Raw genomic sequence first — 22,107 nt, 5'->3', positions numbered from 1 at the left:
CGCCCGTTCTCCTCCCCTGCCCGCCCAGTGCCATCCCCTGCAGCAACCTCATGTCTCGCTCACTCTCTAACTGTTTTATCAGGTCCAGGATGAGCCTCCAGGGTTTGACAACATTGATGGCAGTTTCATCAGCTGTGGCAGCTGCTGCAAGTATGTATCTGCCAGCCCAATCCCATGTGTTTAAGTCCAAGGCTGCCTCTTTGGACACGTCCAGTCCATGGCTCCCACACCACTTTAGTAAGGCCAGTAAAGCCTGTTTATCATATTTAATCCCTCTTCTTGTTAAAATAAGAGTCCATACCTGGAGTGTAGGGTCTTCTGGCACTGATGCCCACGCTCCCATTTATCTCAGTGGTGTCTGTAAATCACAAAGGTGTTTGGATCCACGTGGCTTTCCCTGCTGTTCCTTGCCACACTCTCCACTTCAGGCAGAGCGCTCCACTGCCTGCAGTGCTCTCTGCCCACCCGCAGCTTCCTCTGCTGCCCGCCGCTCAGTCTTGGCTAGAAAGACTGGTGTCTGCTTCCAGAAGGCAAGATCCTGCAGAAGAAGGGAGTTTTCCTCTGAAGATCTACTGGTGAAGTAGAAGGGTCTGGTCTTCCTCTGGGAATCCAGTGGAAAAGGCTGCCTGTGATGTTTGAAGTCTCAGATTATATCCTGGAAGCAATGCTTGGCTCCTCCCCCTGGGTGGAGCGTCTCACAATGGGAAGATGGAATTTTATCAGTCAGGCAGTGACACTCAATGGCCCATTAACAGAAGATATCTCCAGGAGGGAGGATGGGTCATGGAAGAGATAAAGAACACTGCCCCACCTGGTTTTAACAGATGGTAATAGAATACATCTGGTTACATCTTGCATTGCAATCTAAGACAAGGTCCCTTCTGCCCATGGCTTTCTCTACTGCCCACAGCTCTCTGATGTCCTTCAGCTGCCAGCAGCTCTTTCCACTGCCCGCAGCTTCTCACAGCCCACCCAGGTGCCTGGCAGCAATCTCCACTGCCCTGTCTCTCTGCAACACTGCAGCAGCTTGTTATCCTCACACAGGACACCAAATGTTGCTTGGGTCTTGGAGACAGGAATGCTACAGGCACACATAGTGCTCATGCAGCAAGAGCCAAGGGTTATTGTCTGAATGGTCTTTTTATAGGGGTTTCAAATCCCTTGTTCATATAAACATGGTTGGCTAAAGATCTTAACTCTGTCCAGCTCACTAGCCAAGGATAGGAGAGCATCCATGATTTAAAACAATTGGCTCAGATCCCCTGTTTGAGCTTAAGTCCAGACTATCATTAGTACACTTGGGGACTTGTTTAATCCTATCTTCTAATGAGCTAGGCTAGTCAAGTTGGTGTCTATTAGGCCAAATTATCTGTGTAGCTTTAGACTAGCTACAGCAGTCACACCCTGCACCCAGGGAGGAGGAACAGCAGCCCAGCCCCTCAGGACACCCCCCATGGGGGACCAGGACAAGGAGATGCCTGCAAGGTCATGGATCCAGCCAAGGAGCTCATCTGCCCTTCTCCATCAGGTCTGGAAGGGCTGGAGCACCTGAGGGACACCAAGGCTTTGTCATCCTCCCCACCAATGCCTGTGATCCACAACGTCTTCAGCCTGGCACCTTACCAGGAGTACCTGGAGAAGGCCAAGGGCACAGACCCCATCCTGTTCTGCAGGAAGCACCTGTGGGAGCACTCCTCACCCCAAAGCACGGCTGGCAGCCAGGAGCCTGCTGCCCTCAGAGACGTCTCGGTGGTGCCCAGCCTGAGGTCGGGCAGTGATGCAGTGCAGAGCCAAGGGGAAAGCTGTTACAGGAGCGTCCCTAAAAAGCCAAAGCCTGTGCCCCAAGAGCTGGAGTCTCAGGAGGGCAGCCCTGACAGGGTGGGCACCAAGGAGTCACCGCCTAAGGACATGGTGCTGGACCTTAGCTTCAAGAAGAGACTGGTGGAAGCTGGGGACACACAGAGACCCCCTGGCTGTGCGGAGGGGCCACTGGAGCGAGAGGATGAGGAGGAGAAAGAAGCTGGAGGAGGGAAGGTGGGGTTGGGAGAGGGGGCATAGCCCCGGGGGCCTGAGGCAGACTCAGGGGACAGGAGCAGCTTCCAGAGCTCAGCCAACTTCATGTTGGTGTGCAGTTTTTAGTGTTTGGTTTTTATTGCTTTTCCCCTCCTCTTTTTCAACCACAAGTGTATTTTGGGGGAGAATAGAGCTGCAGAGGTGCAGGGTGGTGCTGTGATGGGTCTGTAGGTCTTCCACTGCCACTGCTAGCCAGTCATGCCAGAGTTAAGAATCTAATCCCTATGGATGCGATATGGTACAGCAGGCTTGGTTCACAGCCACAGGATGGTGCCACAGAGTTTTCCCTTCCCTTGTTGGCTGCAGTGGCAGTGCAGGGCAGCTCAGCCCCCCACGTTTTGGGGTGGTGCCTGCCCATCACTTGGAACATTTAATTGCTGTTCATTTAAGAGACCTGATGTAGATATGGGGCCACATGTAGACCTCCCCCCACCCTGCCCTGGTGCAGCTCTGTTCCTTTTTTTGAGTGTTGGAAGGATGTCAGCGCAGCAAGCCAGGACCACGTAATAAGTGACATAGACTCTCAAGATATTCACAGAAGACTAATAATCTTTATTAAGAAACCCATTATTTTTATAACCTACTTCATTACAGGTGGAACTAATTGGTCCTTTAATTAAAACACCATCACCATTGAGTAGGTAAAGAAACCACCCTTTGGTAAAGGGTTAAACAAAAGGTGAACAAATCTCCATAACACATTCCACATGTTCCCAACATCAGGTGCAGCAAGATAAGAATTGTTTCAAATTCTTTCTCTCCAGCTCCCTAAAGCTTCTGGGGCCAATTCTGGGAAAACTTATCTAGCTTCTCTGTCTCTCTGACCAGGGAGCTGCTACCACAGAAGGAGGCTTTATTTCACTAAATGTAAAGAAACTAAAACAAGGATTACTGAGAAACTATGAATGTTTGTTTTAAAACAGAATCCAGCTGTTTCCCCTCCCTTGTTCGAATAAACAGTATAGCCAAACTAAAACACTGAATCATGAACATCCCAGCATCTGTTACATCTTAAGACAATCATTATATACAGCAGGAAAGCTTTTAACAGATCAAGCTTGAGGTACCTAAAAATCTAAAGCTGTAGGAGGGGGGCTACACTCTTATCCTTAGATGCCTGGCAGTGGGGAATCAACAAAGTCAGAGAACTTGCTAAAGAAGAATTAATTCACTTATGAAATGTTTCCAGGTGGCCTCCATGTCTTCTCTCTCCCTGGCTAGCTGTCCTGTGTAGAAGAATTAGTGTGTGCATACTAGAGTTGTGAACTGCTGTGTTACACCACCATCCTCCTGTACACCCAATATTAAAAATCCTTTTTGATAAAATCCAAGTTTGCAGTCCATTTCCCTCCCTCCCAAGGAGCACATTCAGTCCTTCCTCCTCTTTTTGCTTTGAAGCTCATGTTCCTTAGGGCAGCTGCTGTCTGATGGCCGTTTAGAACCACCGTGTTGCTTGGCTTCTTCCAGAAACGTGTCCAAACCAAATGGATCCTCCTCAAATTGCACTGGTCCATCTCTGCTCCTGCCACTGCTGTTACGATCCAAGTTAGAAAACCCTTTGTCAGGAACAAACTTGTTGGTCTTTATTCAAGCCTCTAGATCATCCCCATATATATCCTTACCCATATTTTTACTTGGCCTGTAGATGTTTTGGGCCATATCCTTGCCACTTCTCCATGGCTGGTCATAAACATTATAGATGTCATCCTCTCCTCCAGCAAAGCCACTGTCCATCCCCTTGCTCTGGTTGAACAGCCTCTGGTCATATTGGATTTCGTTGGATGGCCTGCGGTTGGGCATCCCCAGGGCAATAACTTCACTGATATCTCTGTTCTCATTTCTCTGCAGCTTTGACCTTTTATCAGGAGCTGCCCGGGAGAGATTTCTGTCGTGCTGTCTCTCTTTGCGCTGGTCATGTCTGATCTCATCTCTTGCTCGAGCTTCTCCATCCTCTTTTTCAACACGGGCTTTGATCCCTGCTCTTCTCTACCCGGCTTTCTGAGCCATTTCTCTGAGCTTTTCCTCATGTTTCTCTTTTTCTTTCTGAGCCATCTTCCTCTCCATCTGGGCTCGCATCTCCACTGCCTCACGAGCCTTTCTGTCAGCAATATAGAGCGCCTCAGCAAGTTTGGCAAAGTTCTCATTAATATGAACAGTCTGCAATCCTCTGCCATCTGCAGCCAGACGCTTATCCAAGGGAACGGTGTAACCCTTCACATTTTTCCAGTTTGAAATGCACGGAGGGATTTTCCACTCTTGCTGCTCTTTCACAGTCATCTTTCTACTCGGAGAGTGCATTACAGGTGCTGGAGGAGACGGTGGTCCTCGCGGAATCTTCTTGTTGCTTTTGAATCTTGGAGGCTCCAGAGGGTCCTTTTGCATTTCCATCACCCGGATAACTCTCTGCCTTGCTCCAGAGTTGAATGCAGCTCCTTGCTGAGATGGCGTGTACCGAATGTACTGTGCAGGAGCTGCCTTCTCTGCAGCTCCAACTGGCATGGCTGCTGCAACTTTCTGGGAGATTAATTTCTCCAAGGCTTCTCTTGTCTTCTTTGTTATCTCTCTAACTGTGTTCTCATCTGGTCTTTGCAGTTCAGGATGATCCACATTCATGATCTCTTTTGGCACAAGATCTGTGTACTTGCTATAAATAACCTTGTCCTTTGACTGCCCTTGTCCAGCAATTGCATCGTATTTTATTTTTCCTTCTGCATCCACCTGAAGAGCCAAAGCATTGGAAATTTTCTTCTTTTGGCCCATATCCAATGGATATTGGGCCACATGAATTTCTGGGAAGGCACCCCCATCTCCAAAATCCTCTAGGGCCTGTGGTATCCCTCCTTTCCGGTAACCATATGGGGGAGGTTCCCTTTGTGAGGAGACCAGAGCAGTCTGCCTGGATCTCTGAGCTCTGCTCTTTCTTCTAGTTCTAGCTGATCCTGGGACAAATGGGTTGGAGCTGGTAAAAAAATGGTGAGTACCATCTTGACCACGTACACCGTCCGCTCTGCCCCACGCCCAGCCCGCAGCTCTCCTCTTCTTCCAAGATTATCTGCAGCAATTAGTTGAAAGTTCTTAACTAAGTCCTATAACCTTGAATTTTATCTGCAGTAGTTCTTTAAAGTTGAGGAATTATTAGCTCACCAAAAAAAATTTTGCTGCTCAAGCAAAGTCAGAGTACAACCTGACACCCTGTGGGTCAGGGTGGTGGCTGCAGCCCTCCAGCAGTGCCAGCTGTGGTTCTGTGTAAGCAGTGATCCTGCAGAATCAGGGAGTTTTCCTCTGAAGGCCCACTGGTGAAGTAGAAGGGTCTGATCTTCCTCTGGGAAACCAGTGGGAGAGGAAAGTTTCTCCTCTGGGAATGCAGTGGGCAAAGGCTGCTGTGGAGTTTGAAGTCCCAGATTGTATCCAGGTAGGAATGCTTGGCTCCTCCCCTGGACAGAGCATCTCACAATGGGATGATGGAATTTTATCAGTTGGGCAGTGACAATGGCTCATTAACAGAAGATATCTCCCTGGTGGGAGGATGAGTCATGGAAGAGATAAAGAACCCTGCCCCACCTGGTTTTAACAGATGGTAATAGAATACATCTGGTTACATCTTGCATTGCAATCTAAGACTGTTAAATATTTTCTACATTGTAAGATATATAGTTGTTTTCTTTTAAGAGGTAAGACAAATCCAACTGAAAGAGCTGTGATGGAACACTGATAAACACCTGTTTGTGGATAAAAAACATACAGTGTGTTCACCTTTGATTTTGTCTAAGATTCTACTGCTTGTTACAATCTTTGTTCCAATTGCTGGCTTGTCTTCCAGAGATAACACAGTAAGAGTCAGTGATGATTTTATATTATGGCTGTTATTGATTATAAGCTGTGTTAGCATTTTCCTTTATTTTCCTGTCATAGGTATATGACTGTTTAGAAAGGCATTATCTCAACTTCCTCAGAGGTTTATGGCTGATATATTGATTACACGATGTGAATTTTCCAATTCAATAATAGGCATTATTCATAAGATGTTATTAGTGTATTTATGCTTTAACATCTCTTTGTGTAATTATCTAAAAGACGTGTCATTTCAGGATCCTTCTTCTTTGTTCTCTAGCTGTTTATGCATCTCTTAGATCAGGTTAGCTCTCTGGCTGGTCCCTGCACTGGCTCTATGGTTTGACCCAATGCTGTCTCATAATTTTAAGCATTTTTCAGAGTTCCGAGAAAAGACATCTGAGCTTTGTTGAAAGCCTCCAAACTGCTAGTCTTGTGGTTTTTCCCAGTTATTATTACAGAAGTACTCCAGCAGTTTGCTGTGTTTGAAGCATCTCTATCCTGAAGGAAACTTCAGAGTGATGCCAGAGCTAGGTGGTTTGATTAGTCTTTAACCCCAAGGCCTTTACTCATAACTGCTAGTTTTAGGAGCCTTGTTTTAAAATGTGTTTAGGGAATTCCCTCCCAATTGGAGCCTGGGTGGTGGCATGGTTTGGGTCTAACTGGATGGGGAATTTGCCAATAAACCCAGATGTCTTCTGCATCAAAACTAGATTCAAGTCACTTTAACTTGGCAATTTGACCCTTTATATGTTACAGCTGAACCTATTTCTAGAGTGAGCTTGGGAATTATTATCCAGAAATAATTATCCAATCCCTCACTAAATTGAGGTTTGTCAGTTGTTTGCAGACTCTGGGATTCCTAATCACCCAATTTCACATGTGGCATGGATCTCTGAGAATTTGGGCCATCCCTGTTTCCATCCAATGACCTCACATACCACCTCTTTTCTTTGATTTGCTTCCCCATAAAGTCATGCTTTAGGTTCAGCAGAGATGAGCTACACAACTGATCCCCTGGTGACAGGGAGAGGTGGCATTTAAAGATCACCTGCTGCCACAAACCCTACAGCTTCCCTGGTTTTAAACACAGCAGCCCTCCAAAATGACCTTGGGTTTGCTCCAAGAGACCAGAGAACCCCTCTCCACACCTCAAATCATCGGGCAATCCCCCAAATTATCCAATAGAGCCAAAACAAAGATGGTTTCTTGGTCTCAGGAGCTGTTTGGAGGGGAGTGGGAGATGGATGGGTTAAAAATTTGCTTTTTTACCTCCCCAACACACCTCCCAGAGCTGCAGAGGACCAAGCCCAGCTCGCAGGCACCAGTCAGAGCAGCAGCACCTGGCTGGGGTGGTACTGGGAGCCAAGGAGGGATGTCAGTTCAACACCACCCCCACAGCAGACACACATCCTTCACAGCTGGGTTTCACGGTCTACAAACAGTTTATTTAACATACAAAATTCACAAAATGATTCCTTAACACACCTGAGTCTGCATTCTGCTCAGGGAGCACCTGGCAGCTGCTGTCATAAGGTCAGGGAGAGCTTCTCAGCATCTCCTTCCCACACACAGCCCCTCTCCAGGCTCCCCCCAGCTGCAGATTCTGCTTCTCTCCTCAGGCAGAAGTGCTTTGCCACTCAAAGTGACCATCCTCAGAGTCCTGCAGGGGAGAGGGAAGAAGTCACTTGAAACCCCTCCAGTGAAGGCAGGAGTGAGGGTCCCAGCCCTCCAGCTCCCCACAGGGTTCTCCAGCCCCAGAGATCCTCACCAGCTAACAGGAGAACCTGTGAGCTGCAGAAACACCAGCTCCCAGGCACAGAAGATAATCCAAGGGATGCAAAGGCCACTCACCTCTGTCCAGAAGCCCTGGTTATCCATTTCCAACGTCTGCACTGCCACTTCAGGGTCTCTCCTGTCCCAAAGGGTTTCTACAGCCTGCCAGCCGAGCCTCCTGGTGCCCAGGCACTGGGGAGGAGAGCACAGGCACTGCAGCCCCAGCAGCCCCACAGAGCCCCCCAGCCCAGCCCAGCAGACAGAACCAGCCCTCACCACGAGCACGATGGGCACAGCCACGATGCAGAGGCCACCGATGACCACCAAGGCCACTCCATAGGCTGGGAATCCTGGCTGGGGCCTGGGAGGATCCAGAGTGTCCTCTGGAGCAGAACAGAGCATTGAGAGCCTGGAGCAGCTGCTCTGCCCCACAGGCTGCCAGCCACCCACTGCCCCAGGATGAACACAGGGGATTTAAGAACTCCCGTTCCACCCCCTCCATGCCTTCTCCTCCCATCCCACAGCAGCCTGCAGCACAAGGTCCCCAACCCCAATGCCCCAGGCCATGCAGAGGGCACAACTGCCACTAAATGTCACTGCCTGCTCAGCTCAGCAGCCAAGACACCTGAGCCTCTCCTCACACAGGGGATCAGGATGGGGTCAGCTGTGGATCCACCCTGCTCCCAGTGCAGGTGCGGAGCTTGGAATCTGGATGTGGCACTTGGGGATATGGTTGGTTTAGGGGTGACTGTGGTGGTGCTCAATTAATGGTTGGACTAGATGTTCTTAAAGGTCTCCTGCAAATTTGATGATCCCGTGATTCTGTAACCCTTTGCTCTGGAGCTTTGTTATCCCCTGCCCACTGGGTGAAAAAATCCTTATATTGATGCTGAAATAATTGCTGTCCCTAAAGGCTTAAAGACACACCTCTTTATCTCCAAAGACAACAAACCTACAACAACTCTAAAACAGCCACCATGAAGGCTCACAAGATAGTCCTCATCTACTTAGAATGACAAATCTCTTTTGTCAGTGATTTCTGTACCCACGGATATCACCTTGACAGTGAAAACCAGAAAACATTCTTCAATCATCATGTCAGTCATTTTCCCAGGTACCCAGGTGCCAGAGGGGAGCTTACCTCCCACAGCCAGAGAGAATGGATCCACGTGGATGTCAGAGCCAGCCAGAGCCTGGTTTGGCCCCACCGAGCGCACGAGGGTCTTCAGCACCTGCATGCTGGTTGGAGCAGGGTGCTGGAAGATCATGTTCCCATGGCAGAGCAAGGAGCCAGGCCTGCAGACAGGGTTGGGAACAGCTCCAGCACCTGCCAGGCCCACCATGACCCCACGGAAGGATGGGTGGGCACTCCCAGCCTCCTCCCAGAGGGTTTTGCTCAGCAGGAAGAGATCTGTGCACTCAGGGAGCCCTGGGATGGAAGGGACATCCCTGGAGGTCCAGCAAGTCACCACAGCTGCAATGGCTTAATGCTTTCTGCAGATCCTTCTGCAGCCAAAAATGTGCAGCTGTGAGCCATGACCTGCTGGCTGATGTCTGAAGGGAGCCCTCCCTGCCCCACAGAACCCCTGCTCCCACTCACAGGAATTCCTTGATGATGGCTGTCAGGAAGGATGGGTAATCCCTCAGGGCTCTGGCCACCTGGAAGAAAGGGTGTGCTCAGCTCTCTGTCAGCTTTTGGGGCACTTTGGACACCCCAAAGCAGCCCCTCTCCCTCCCTTATCACCCCACTGGGAGGACCACAACCCCACCAGCCCCATTCCTACCACATCACCAAGTTCCCTGGAGAGATTGTGGTGCTCTTCAGAGAGAGGATCCTGAAGCTTCTGGCTGAAGGGTCTGTTGGTGACGACAAAGGACAGAGGGTACACGAGCAGACCCAGCTTGGACCCTGAAGGAGCAAGAAACAAGCCCTGGCTGAGCACATTTGGAGCGACTCTGCCCACAGCACACACAGGGACCATCCTTACCCTCCACCGAGATGGAGCTCAGGTCCTTGGAGAGGTCTGAGAGTGCAGTCAGGGCTTCCAGAACCTCCTCAACGTCAGCATGGACAACTGTGTCTAGGTAGAGGTCTCCAGTGATCTCCGTGAGCCCACCCAGGTTCCTGAGGGGAGACAAGAGCTCTGAGCAAGGCAGGAGGGTTGGGACCCAGCCCCAGCACCTTCACTGGAGGTTTTCTCCTGAGAGCCCACAGAAGGGGCTCAATTCCAGTTTGCTCCAGCTGCACATCCCCTGCCAGCTTTTCCCCTCCCCTCCATCCTTGCAGCACAGCTGATGAGCTGCAGAGGGCACAGGAGAGAGTGAAGACAATGAAATTAAGAGGTTGGCATAGGAATAGCTACACCCCATACCTGAGCTGGGAGATGGTGAAATTCCTCACGTTGTAGAGGCCACTGACAGATGCAGTAATCTGGGCAGGGAGAAGACAACAGTTCACACCTTTCCCTGTTTAGCACAGGTTAATCCAGCACCCAGGCTGTGCCCATTCCCCCAGCATCTCCCTTTGGAAGAGCCCCCAGGGCTTGGCATACCTCTTGGACCAGCTTGTCCAGCAGGTCCATCCTGTCCACCCCAAGCTGGGAGCCAGTGAGGGAGATGGACAGCTTCTCTGGGTCCAGGTTCTCCAGGCTGAAGCCTAAGGGAGTTGGGAAAAGCTACACTCAGACCTGTTCCTGCAGCTTCCTTGGGAGGTAGTGCTCAGCCCAGAGCTCACCCACGGCCACACAGCACAGGCAGAAAGCAGCAGGGCAGCTGAGTGAGGAGGGATCCCTTTGCATGTGGGAAGGGGTCAGGATGCACCATTTACCAGCAGAGCTGGGGCAAAGAGGGGAGGCCAGGGAGCTGAGCAGAAGCCCTGGCCCACACAGATCCAGCTGCTACAGATGTGCCCTCCACCACCCTCCACATCCTTACAGTGGCTTTACACAGGGATGTTCAGTGAAGGAAAAGCCTGGAACCCAAACTGCATGGGTATTGGCTTGGAGAGAGGCACAAGGAGGGCACCTGGCAGCAGCAGCAGCCCTGCAGTGGGAAGACCTTCAGCACTCACCAGCAGACTGGACGGACTGGGGCTCCAGCTGCCAGCTGAAGATGTTCCTCCCCTTGCTCGCCTCTGTGACCACGGTGCGGATCAGGTGGGAGTTGGTGGGAGCAGGAGCATCCCCCCGGAACAGAACCTCCCCTCTCACCACCACGGAGCCGTTCCTGCAGGGACAGGACACAGTGGGCAGCGCAGCTACTGCTTTTTTATTTTTTCCAGGTGCATTTATCCAGGAATTCAGACAGGGATCCCTCGGGATGGTAACACCAGGGAGGGAGTGAAGCCCCTCAATGCTCCTGTCTGGAGCATTTTCTGGGCAAACCCTTCCCTCCAAGCCCAAGCTGCAACAGCTTGGAAAAAAACAGAGACCACTGCTTCTTCCAGCAGGGTCCATCTTTATTGCACACACTCCAATATTTATGTTTCTAGCATGGGAAAGATTGAAGAAAATCTCATTAATGTGTAAGGGCAAAGACAAAATAGCTTGCACCACCAAACACTCATTAAAGCACACAAGGTTTCGGCCCTTATCAGCCGTTCACTCCAGCATCCACCTCGCAGCCTTCTGGGAGCCAAAGAAAAACCATTCACAGCGGTGTTTATGGCTGCAGCCATTCCGCTGGAAATGCGCTTCTCCCGAGGGAACACAGCATCTATCAAAGCGTAACAAGTTGCTCTCCTACTCAGGACTCTCCTTAAGGCCAGGGTGGCCACCAGAGGCCACTGCTGCTGCAAACCCCAGCGCTCCTGCAGCTGCACACTCACTTGAACTCGAGGACATTCGCCTGCAGGAAGCTCTCATAGCTGGACAGCATCCGGTTGAGCTGGAAGGAAGAAGCACCCGGTAACTAATTGAGGAGGATTTCCAAGCTCCCCCATGTGAAGGGGAATTGCAGGAGCAGGTGGGCAGTAAATAACAAATAGAGGGAAGCCAGCTCAGGCTGCCCAGGGGAGTGCCAGCCCTCTGGGAATGCTGGGGATGAGCTGGGACACCCAGAGCAGCCACCCCCATCCTAGGAGGGAATACCCCAGCAATAATGCCCTGTGCCAGGGCCCTGCAGGCTGCCAGGGCTGAGGGGAGCCCAGTCCCAGGTCTAACCAAGCTCCAGTGAAGCAGTTCCAGGGCTTTGCCACCCTCACCATGGTCAGGTGGGCACCCAACCAGCTAAGGGCTGGTGCAGCACTCAGGCTGCTCCCCCCATCAGAGCCTGGCACCACCCCACAGTGCCAAACGTGTCCCAGGCACCCCCAGCACCCACCACGAGTGTCACATCTCCCTCCAGCCGCCGGTAGCTCAGGGAATTCCTGCTGCCCAGGGCCGGGGCGTAGGCGATGCCCAGCAGCCGGAATTGCAGGGGCAGCACGTGCACAGGCTGGGCGGGCAAGGGCAGGCCACAGGGATGGCATACACGGCGTGTTGTCCCTCTAGAGCCAGGTGTGCCCGTTGTCATCAGCTCAGCTGGGCTGGAGGCCGCTCTGGTGGCTGCAGGGAGCTGCTCCGAGGCTGCGGAGGAGTTCTGAGAAGCGCTGGAGCCACTGGGCACAGCATGGGCATGGAGGGTCAGTGCTGTGGGCACAGCCAGGCTCTGGGAGCTGGGCAGGGAGCTGGCTGCATAGCCAGCCCCAGGAGAGCACAGCAGGCAGGATGGAGACGTCACAGTGCTGCTGGTGGCAGTGAGGTGCACAGCTGGCTCTGTGGAGCTGGGGGCAGGCACAGAGCCTGGGCTGGCAGGGCTGGGCCCTGGAGCTCCTGCTGGAGTGGGAACAGGTCCCACTGCTGCTGTCCTGGGCTGGCTGGGCCTGGGTTCTCCTGTCACAAACGTCTGTCCAAGCTCTGGGGTGACACCAGGGGCTGTGGAGCCCATCCCAGTCACGGTGGGACCTGCAGGGCTGGCAGCCCTGGGCTGTGCAGGGGGACAAGGCCACTCACTCTGTGTCCCCAGGGTGACAGCAGGAGCCCCAGATGCCTCCATGGGAAGGGAAGAAGCCAGCAGGTGCTGATGGTGGGCACCAGGAGCTGCTGCAGTGGCAGGAAGTGATACCAGGACAGCATCCAGGAGTCCAGACCCAGTTCCTGGAGCAGCTGCCCCAGGCAGGGCAGTGCCAGCAGTGCCCCAGAGCCCCTCTGGTGCCAGGGCAGGGGACACCCCCAGCGTGCCAGGGCTCAGCTGGGCCCAGCTGGGTGTCCCCTGTGCTGGCAGAGCAGAGGCCACCACCTGCTCTGCTGGGCTGGGGCTCCAGGAGCCAGCACCCATTGGTGCCCATGTGGAGACATCGGGCGGCACCTGAGACCCCACAGCTGCTCCTCGGAATGGCACCAGTTGGGTGGGTGGCACCTGAGTCACTGCAGCCCCTGCAGAGGGGCCAGCAGCAGCTGTGGGGAGGGCAGGAGGGTGCAGCCACAGCTGGGAGGTGGCAGGGACACCAGCAGCTGTCTCAATCCCAGCTCTGGGGGTGGCCTCAGAGTCTCTCTGTGGGCTCTGGGGCTCTGCTGTGCCCGCTGGCTGCCCCAGGCCACCAGCTGCACTCACTGCTGGCATCTGTGTGGCATCACCTGGTCTTGCTCTGTGGAGGCCACCCCGAGCAAGGTGATCCCAGGAGCCAGGGCTGGGGACACCCTCAGGCTGGAAGGGCTGAGCTGAGGCAGCAGGCATCCCTTTGCCAGGCCATGGTGTGGGGGACAGTGTGACAGCCATTGCTGTGCCCAGCCTGAGCCCTTCCCTGTCCCCAGAGCCAGGCTGCCCCTGCAGGGAGGTCCTAGGTGTCTGTGTCCCCAGGCTCTGTCCCTCAGCAGTCACAACTCCCTGGATCCCTTGGACGCAGCCCGAGGAGAGCAGGTCCCCACAGGCTGTCCCCAGAGTGTCACCCGCCCCTGGCTGGGAGGCTGCTGAGCCCGGGGGAGCCCAGGTGACAGCAGCCAGAGCAGCCAGGCCGTAGGGGACAGCAGTGGCACACGCACACACGGCCAGCAGCAGGAGGGCTCTGCAGCACCGGCTGGGGGCAGCAGGACAGGGCGCTGTGCCCGCAGCCCCTCCCCGCTCAGCGCGGGGCATCGTTCCTGCCGCAGGGGGCTCCCGGTGCTCCGACCCCTCCGCTCCTCTGGGAGAGCCCACGGCGAGAGCTCAGCTGTGGAGAGGGACAGGAGGGGATTCAGGGTGACTCCCTGCACTCCCACATCCCAGTGTCCAGCCCATTCCCAAGCTTCCCATTAAAACCCCTCCCTTATCGCCAGCAGGCTCCCAGCTCAGGAAAGGCTGAGCCAAGCCTCAGCACCTCCTGGGAAGCTCCCAGGGTTGTAACAGCCCTGGGCTCAGACATTCCTTCATTCCCTGCCCCAAACACCCTCCTCATCCCCAGAAACCTCCCCAGGCTTCCCAGCACCCCTCACCTGGCAGCAGCCCAAGAGGAGAGAGCACCAAGGCCCAGCCAGGCCCTGGCTTTTATCTGCTTTCCCAGGGGAGGAGGTGGCTCTGTCCCAGCTGCTCCCAATTAACACAAACTCATCGGAGCTCCCCCAGGTGCAGCTGGAGGGGTCTCAGCTTCCCTCTGCTCCTCATGGAGCTCTCAGCAGCAGCAGGGGGTGGGCCTGTCCCTCCAGGCAGGGTGATCCCCAAACCCTGTTGATGCTCCCCAAAACTCCCTGTTTGTGGGGCTGTGGCAGTGTTCACCTCCTGGACTCCACCAGCTGTGGATTGCAGCACTTGGCTTTGGGATCAGGCGGATTCTGTGCCTGATGGAGGCTCACAAGGGCGAAGAGTCTCGTGGGTCAGCCCAGGCTGCATCCCTGAGCACCCCAGACTCTCCTGCCCCGTTTCTGATGCTCAGACATCCACCAGCAGCCTCTTCCCAGGCTGTCACCTGTGGGGTTAGCGGAGGCTGGGATGTGCTCCTGTGGTGGCATCCTGGACACTGGATCCAGCCCCCAGGGATGGCACAGAGGGGCTGGGCACAGCACTTGTGGATTGCTGCAGGGAGAAGAGGACAAGTGCATGGGGTGGGGGATCTGGGGACCCCCCAGCCCCAGGAAGGTCCCGTTGTGCCCAAGCTGGGAAGCAGAGACAGAAGCAGGGCAGGTCTGGAAACAAGCCAAACTCCTTTAAACCAGGTGAGGTGAGGCAACTCTTCATATTCTTACAAAAAAAATTAAATAAAGGAAAGGAACTTTCTTCCCTGGAACCTTATATATGTACAAAACCAACATTATTAACAAACACTGCTTTCCAAATCACTGTGCACAGGCATGGAGTGGTGGGGGGGAGTGAGGAGAACAGCAGCACCTCCCTCACACCCACAGCCACCCCATCCCCATGGAAAACCAGGAAGGCACCCACAGAAATCCCCCAGTAGCAAACACACCGTTTGGCAAAAAAAAGTACAGTTTGGGTAGGGTCATTTCTACCCACCCCCCACCCCAAAATAAATATTCCCTGTAGTGAAATAAAAAATTAGAATAACCCTTGTTTTGTTCTCCCTGTGCCCTGCAGCAGCTTGAAGAACACCTGAGCAATGAGTTTTTAAGGCCTCTGCTGTGTACCCTGCTGCAGCCCCCCAGGGTGAGGGGCTGTCCATTGGTCCTGGCATGCCCACATCCCTCCTGGCATGCCCATAACCCTTGGAGATGAAAGGATCCCTCCTGCCAAGCTCTGGCAGCATCATTCCCCTCTGTGCCCCTTCAGTCTCCACCAAGGTGGTCCCTAAATGTGCATCTCCCATGTTCTCCTTTGGGACAGGATCTGGGACATGAAGTGATTTCGTTTTCTTTAACAGTCTCTTTAAGAGTTTCTTGCAGCCTTTTAGTTTAAATAAAAAGACATGTATAAATTATTGTATTTCAAGAAAAAACCAACCCAAAACACATGACCTGAAGGCAGCAGCTCCTTATAAAGGTTAATCCAGAACGTTTGTAAAATGTCTTCATTTATGACAAAACCAACTTAGTCCTGGGACTATGGAAGTCACGATTCCCTTGCCCCTGCTGTTGTGCCAGGTCTTGGTGTTACTTTAAAGGTTAAAATCACAGACGAAGGGGATGTTTATTGGGAAAGGCATGGATAAAGCAGGAGGGGGATTCAGAGGAGAGAGGAGGAGGTGGGATGTCATCCCTGCAGTCCCTTTTTCCAAGGCTGGGGACGGTGCTGTGGCCATTTCCATGCTCCTCTTGCTCCAGCTCCACTGGAACTCCAGCGATTCCCTCTCAGCTCCCCAGGGCAATCACAGATGGAGGCGGGAGATGCACTGAGAGATGATCCATTCAAAGAAAAGCAGCTCCAGCTGCCGTGAGGGGCTCGAGCCCATGTCTGCGGGCCCAGATAACCTACCAGCAGCAACTCTGTGTGTGTCCCTGGAGCACCCTGAGCTGCTGTCCACCCTGAGCAGCACCCCAGAGGGTCCCTGCCAAGGTATCAGCATCCTGGATGATCCTGATGCCGGTGGGACCTGAGCACCTGCCTGCAGGGCTGCTGGTGGTGTCGGCACCCTCAGCTCTGGGGACTCAGGACCTTCCCATTCCTGTCATCGTTTGGCTGTTGCCCTTGGCACATTCCTCAGTGCCCCTTTTTCCTTGATCTCTCTGTGGCTGTTGCTTTTCCACCAGTGCCTCCAGGCCAGGGCTACCTGGGAGAGAGGAAGGAGTGGTTAGGGAGGGCACACCTCCACATCCTGAATATTCCCAGCTCCAGCCCAGCCCCAGGAACAGAGCCACCCCAGCCAGCTCCAGCTGCTCATCATCACATGAAATCCACATACATACCCCTCAACAAAATGACAAACAAAACCCACAAATTCCTAAAAAAACACTTGGGAAGAGGAGTTACTTACTTGGAAGGCTGCTGGCCAGTCTCTGAGCTTGAATCTGAAAGAAATAAAGGTGCTGTTAATGGCCTTGAGCAGCAACAAAAGGTTATCTGGACACAGCAGTGAAGTCATCAGCTGGATGGGACAGCCATGGGTGACAGGTCTGACACTGTGCCCTTGGATGGGCAGCGGTGGCATGGAACTGTCTGAAACCTCCTTGACATGCCCAGGATGAGTTTTCTCCCTTCCAGCTCAAACTTTCCCCCTCTACAACCCACGGAGGGAAATCTGGGCAGAACCCTCAGCAGGACAGGGATGCTGAGGCACCTTTGGATGCTCCCCAAGAACAGCAGCACCTGGAGGGCAGGTGCAGCTGGAACATCCCAGGGACCCATCCCCAGGAGATGCCAGGCTACCTACCGAGCTGCTGCTGGATGGAGCTGTGCCAGTGGAGGTTGAGCAGGTCGGGGTAGATTTCAGGAAGCCACTTGATGGCCAGGAGCTTCAGCATGCGGGAGGTGCAGCTCTTCAGCTCCAGCTCCCTGAGGTGCCTCTCCTCCGAGAGCGTGGTGGGACGCAGCTCCACCTTGTGCTTCTGCAGCACTTGGTCCACGAAGCTCCCGGGCAGCTTTGGGAAGAGCTTCTCCTTCACCACGTGGATGGGGATGAAGATGGCTCCCGCCCGGACCACGTGCGGGAAAGGGCAAGCGGACATGAAGGTCCTCAGCTGGGAGAGCAGCTTGGTGAGGAGCGCGGCCACGTCCTGGAAAGCCAGCCAGATCTCCTTGCCATTGCTGGGCTTCTGAGCATTGGGAGCCTTGGAGGCCTCTTTGGGGCTGGGCAGGGATTTGGGCATCTCCCCCAGCTCTTCTGCCAGCTCAGCCTTCTTCAGCCACTGCCGCAGGAGCTCCGGGGAGGAGCGGGACACCGAGCCGGAGATGGTGTCACACAGCAAGGTGTGCAGGCTGCTGAAGTACTGCCCCGAGGGGGTCCCTGAGGGGATCCCAACCTTCTTCACCACCAGCACCTTCTCCTCCTCTGGAGTTGGGGGGGCTTTGGGAAGCACAGTCTGGGGAGGGTTTGGGGCTTGGACGACGTTGAGCTGGGGGCTCGGCGGTGGGAACGGGGGGTTGCTGGATGGAGAGGAGGCTGGAGGAGCTGGAGTGGGGGTGCTGCTGGGGGGGCTGGGCTGGGGGGCTTGAGAGCTGCCATCCTGCTGGGGGGGCTCCGTGCTGCCCAGGAGGGAGGGCTGCAGCTTGTATTTTTGGAACATGAAGTTGGCTGAGCTCTGGAAGCTGCTCCTGTCCCCTGAGTCTGCCTCAGGCACCTGGGGCTGCGCCCTCTCTCCCAACCCCACCTTCCCTCCTCCAGCTTCTTTCTCCTTCTCATCCTCTCGCTCCAGTGGCCCCTCCGCACAGCCAGGGGGTCTCTGTGTGTCCCCAGCTTCCACCAGTCTCTTCTTGAAGCTAAGGTCCAGCACCATGTCCTTAGGCGGTGACTCCTTGGTGCCCACCCTGTCAGGGCTGCCCTCCTGAGACTCCAGCTCTTGGGGCACAGGCTTTGGCTTTTTAGGGACGCTCCTGTAACAGCTTTCCCCTTGGCTCTGCACTGCATCACTGCCCGACCTCAGGCTGGGCACCACCGAGACGTCTCTGAGGGCAGCAGGCTCCTGGCTGCCAGCCGTGCTTTGGGGTGAGGAGTGCTCCCACAGGTGCTTCCTGCAGAACAGGATGGGGTCTGTGCCCTTGGCCTTCTCCAGGTACTCCTGGTAAGGTGCCAGGCTGAAGACGTTGTGGATCACAGGCATTGGTGGGGAGGATGACAAAGCCTTGGTGTCCCTCAGGTGCTCCAGCCCTTCCAGACCTGATGGAGAAGGGCAGATGAGCTCCTTGGCTGGATCCATGACCTTGCAGGCATCTCCTTGTCCTGGTCCCCCATGGGGGGTGTCCTGAGGGGCTGGGCTGCTGTTCCTCCTCCCTGGGTACAGGGGCTCCTCCTCCCCTTGCGTGGGTTTCTCCCAGCTCCCTCCTCTCTCAGGAAATGTCTCAGTGAGTCCAGCAGAGCCCCCAGAAAGCCTCTCTGGGGCACAGACAGGCTGGAAAGCGCTGCTGTGCCTCGGTGCTGCTCCCCACTGCGGGCTGCCCGCCCTGTGCTGCCCACAGCCCGGCTCCGTGCCGGGAAAGGAGCCCTGGAACACGGATGCACTGCCCGGGCTGAGGGCAAACCCCGGGTACCCGCTGTTCCTGGGCACCTCGGCATCCCTGGCTGCCTCAGCATCCCTGAGTGCCACCCCCAGCCTGGCACCCGCTGGCCTCGGCACGTAGGGCTCCAAGGGGCTGGGAAAGTAACTCCTGGGCTCCTGGGGCTTGAGGTAGGTGCTGGGAAAGGGCTCCCTGCTCCCCATGTAGCCAAAGCTGGGCAGGGCACTGGGCTCCCCCACAGTGGGAGCTGGGGTGTGGTGGAGGGGGCCAGATCTGTGGGGTGACAGTGGGTAGGGGGGAGGTGGGAAGCACATTGCTGACCTCTCCTGGATCACTGGGCTGCTGTCAGGTGGCTGGAGCTTGGGCCAGGGCTCCAGGCTGAGGCTGGGGATCTCCGGCATCTTCTTCTGGCTCTGGGCAGAGGGACAACTTGCTTCCAGGAACGGGGTGCTGGGGGGTGGCCCATACTTATCAAAGGTGAGGCAGTAGTGGGGTAAGGCAGCGGGGGAGCTCAGCTGCTCCCTGGAAGGCAGGGCCAGGCTGGAGGGCAGCGGCAGGAGGCTGTGCTCAGCACCAGGACCACTCTTGTGGGGCTCGCTGGGGTGCAGAGGGTGGGTGGCAGGAGGCAGGGCCCAGTTTGCCTCCCCTGGTCGCTGCTGCAGGCTCTCTGCTTGTGCTCCCAGCAGCAGAGCCATCCTGGGAGCCAGGAAGGAGGCGGGGGCTCCGTACACAGGCCTGGGGACTGCCAGAGGAGCTGCCTTCTTCACCACTACCGGCTTCTTCACCGGCAAGGGGCACCTGGGACTGTCCAGCTTCTTCCTGGCCATAAGCAGCTCCTGGCTCAGGCTGTCCTTGCTCTTCTGGGTGTCTGGGGGCTGCAGCCTGGTGCTCAGGCTCTCTGGGGGGTACAGCAGCAGGCCCAGCAGTGGCCCCTCGGCCGGCACGGGCTGGCTCAGAGCACCAGGGCCATAGTGCAGGTAAGCAGGTGTGGGGTTCCAGCCAGCCGGGGGCTGCTCGGGGCCCTCGGGGCTCTGCAGAGGGCAGGCAAAGTAGGAGCCCTTGTAGCTGAAATGGTTTCCAGAGCCAGGGTGGGGCACGGGGCTGGATGTGCCAGGGATTTTGCCGGGCAGGCAGCTGGGGGCGGGCGCCAGACGAGGCAGCTTCTTGAGAACCACGGGGCCTGCAGACTGCGAGTACCGTTTGGAGGCCATTTATACCTCGGTGCTGCTGTCCCCACGGGAGAGGTGAGCTGGCCTGCCTGCAAAAGAGAGAGAACGAGCCATGAGCAAGGCAAGTCCCCACAGCCAGCAGCCTGTGATGGCACAGGGTGCCAGAGGGCTACAAGCCATCCCAGAAGGTGAAAGTGTGGTGGCTAACAGCTGCTCTGGAGGCCTCACAGTCATAGATCACCCCAATTATACCTTGACCAGTCGAGGCCGTTGGGGAACCAGTGTAGACCGTTAGGGAGGCAGAGAGCTATTGGCCACTGAGCTGGGGGGTAACTGAATTCACCCAGTCAGGACCAACCACACAGGGCTTCTGAATCTATATAAAGGTGCCACCATCCGCTGGTACAAGCAGAGGTCATGATTTCACTGATCTCAGAGTGCTAAGGACACACAGCAGGGGACCTTCAGTTTAATCACAGCAGCGCACCTTTACTGAGGGCCAACAACAATTATGCCACAGAGAGAGATACAAAGAAAACAAAGTAAAGGGGAGAGAGAGAGAAGTGAGGGTATTGCTACCAACAGAGGGACAAAGTCCTCATGGTCCAGCCAATAGATTCATCTTCATTCCGTGGGGAATCATCAAAGTTACCTCAGAAAGTTACTCTTTATAGTCTTTGTCTAAAGCGAGTGGCATCTGGCCAAGAGGTGGGGAAATTCATGGGCTATTGTGGAGAGGCCTGTTGCTCCATGAAGCAGGTGTAAGAGTACAGAGCAAGCTGCTCCGTGCCAGTCCCTGCCCAAAGCAGTGTACCGTGGCAGCACAGCATGCAGACCTGCAAACAATCACTTGGCAAGCATCCACCCCAACCTGCCAGCACTCCAGTCGGGGTCTTCCGGGTCTCTGTCCTTGTGAGGGTCGTGAGGCAAATGATGGAACATGGGGATGCAAGTATCATTATTGGAGGAGAAGGCTGTTGTATAGGTATGGACCCTCTTTTCATGCAAACTGAGATAAAATATTATGAACAGGCTCTACAAGCCTCGCTGTCATGGTGTAAGAGGCATGGACTGGGCACAAGCACAGAAGCTGCTTTTAGTGTATGTGGTAAATAGGTATGATTCGTGCTGACAAAATTGAAACAGTAATCAATGTTGATACAGTAATTAATATTTGGAAATAATAAAACAGTTAAAAGGTGTAATGCCAAGAAAGAAAGGGAGAGGAAGGGTTCCACAACCCCCCCTTTCCTGCAGATGTTCAAGGTGGGAAAAAGCAGGAGATAACAGCTACTAAAAATTACCAGAAAGAAAGTAAAATCTGGTTGGGTCCCGGGAAAATGTTAATTATATGAGATTCATTGCTTTGATGCTTAAATATTATATTATGTTAGTTTTGGCTTACATTATACTAGCTTGGTGCACATGTGTAACCCGAAGGTGAATTAAAGGACATGGAGGAAGAGGAGAGGTCTTCATCAATGACGACCTCCAAAAAGTGGTGCGACCACCTAAAAGAGTGGTGGAGCACACATGGTAAAGGTGGTGATGAGGGCGGAGGTAGAAGTGTGATGAATCCAAAATGGGAAGAGATGGCATTGATACACGGCATAAAAGGGGGGATTTTTGCTTGACAAGCTTGTACATGAGGTGGCAAGGGTCCCAGAACCCCGTGCTCCATACCCCATGCAGTTTTTTTTTTTTTGCTTATGTGCTATTATTGGAACCAAATTATCCCTTATTTTAACCAAATTATATTGTCAATAATTCAAGTGTATCTGATTTTATATATTTTCTAAGCTATTCAATTAAAATTGCTACTACCTCTAATATTGTTTGGGTTTTTTTGATGATGGGATAATTGGGCAAATATAACAGGGACATATCAAAAGCAGAAGCATGATAGTTTTTAAAGTTTAACAGTTTATAAGCAAGTCAAATGCAATTTTCTTTGTTAGTGTAACTATGAATGTGAATAGTGTGCAGCATACCACCCTGAGAAGCCGTGCTTGATGGCTCTGGGACATGCTTGAAAAATCCTTTTTGATGGTACATGGGATACACAACAAGTGGTAAGGCCAGACTTATCAAGATGGATGCAGAGCCTCATCCAACCCAAGCTTATTATTTGTGTCAATTATTTTGGACATTGTGCAGTGTCTGTCACCCTGTCTGCAAAGGGCCCTGCAGAAGACAACAAACA

General features: G+C 54.0%; 2 protein-coding genes and 1 pseudogene across 2 annotated transcripts; all 3 read right to left on the bottom strand.

Annotated features, from left to right (window-relative positions):
- Positions 1–3,441: 3,441 nt before the first annotated feature.
- Positions 3,442–5,078, bottom strand: LOC131561762 (SNW domain-containing protein 1-like; annotated as a pseudogene).
- Positions 5,079–7,334: 2,256 nt separating this feature from the next.
- LOC131561742 (uncharacterized) lies at positions 7,335–14,235 on the bottom strand. Its single transcript, XM_058811116.1, has 13 exons — positions 14,130–14,235; positions 12,001–13,867; positions 11,507–11,565; positions 10,751–10,905; positions 10,233–10,336; positions 10,053–10,111; positions 9,669–9,805; positions 9,465–9,589; positions 9,281–9,339; positions 8,822–8,976; positions 7,957–8,063; positions 7,759–7,872; positions 7,335–7,567 (listed from the first exon to the last, which is right to left on the bottom strand). The coding sequence occupies exons 2-13, from the start codon at positions 13,792–13,794 to the stop codon at positions 7,523–7,525; spliced, it is 2,913 nt and encodes a 970-aa protein (XP_058667099.1). The 5' UTR covers positions 13,795–13,867; positions 14,130–14,235; the 3' UTR covers positions 7,335–7,522.
- Positions 14,236–15,173: 938 nt separating this feature from the next.
- C10H15orf39 (chromosome 10 C15orf39 homolog) lies at positions 15,174–19,946 on the bottom strand. The gene is made up of 5 exons (XM_058811080.1): positions 19,465–19,946; positions 19,057–19,257; positions 16,955–19,008; positions 16,559–16,592; positions 15,174–16,354 (listed from the first exon to the last, which is right to left on the bottom strand). Exons 1-5 carry the CDS (start codon positions 19,944–19,946, stop codon positions 16,351–16,353), a joined length of 2,775 nt encoding a protein of 924 aa, XP_058667063.1. The 3' UTR covers positions 15,174–16,350.
- Positions 19,947–22,107: the final 2,161 nt, after the last annotated feature.

The sequence above is a fragment of the Ammospiza caudacuta genome, chromosome 10 (genome assembly GCF_027887145.1).
Source record: "Ammospiza caudacuta isolate bAmmCau1 chromosome 10, bAmmCau1.pri, whole genome shotgun sequence".
Classification (NCBI taxonomy): domain Eukaryota; kingdom Metazoa; phylum Chordata; class Aves; order Passeriformes; family Passerellidae; genus Ammospiza; species Ammospiza caudacuta.
This window is presented reverse-complemented; position numbering and strand designations above follow the sequence as displayed.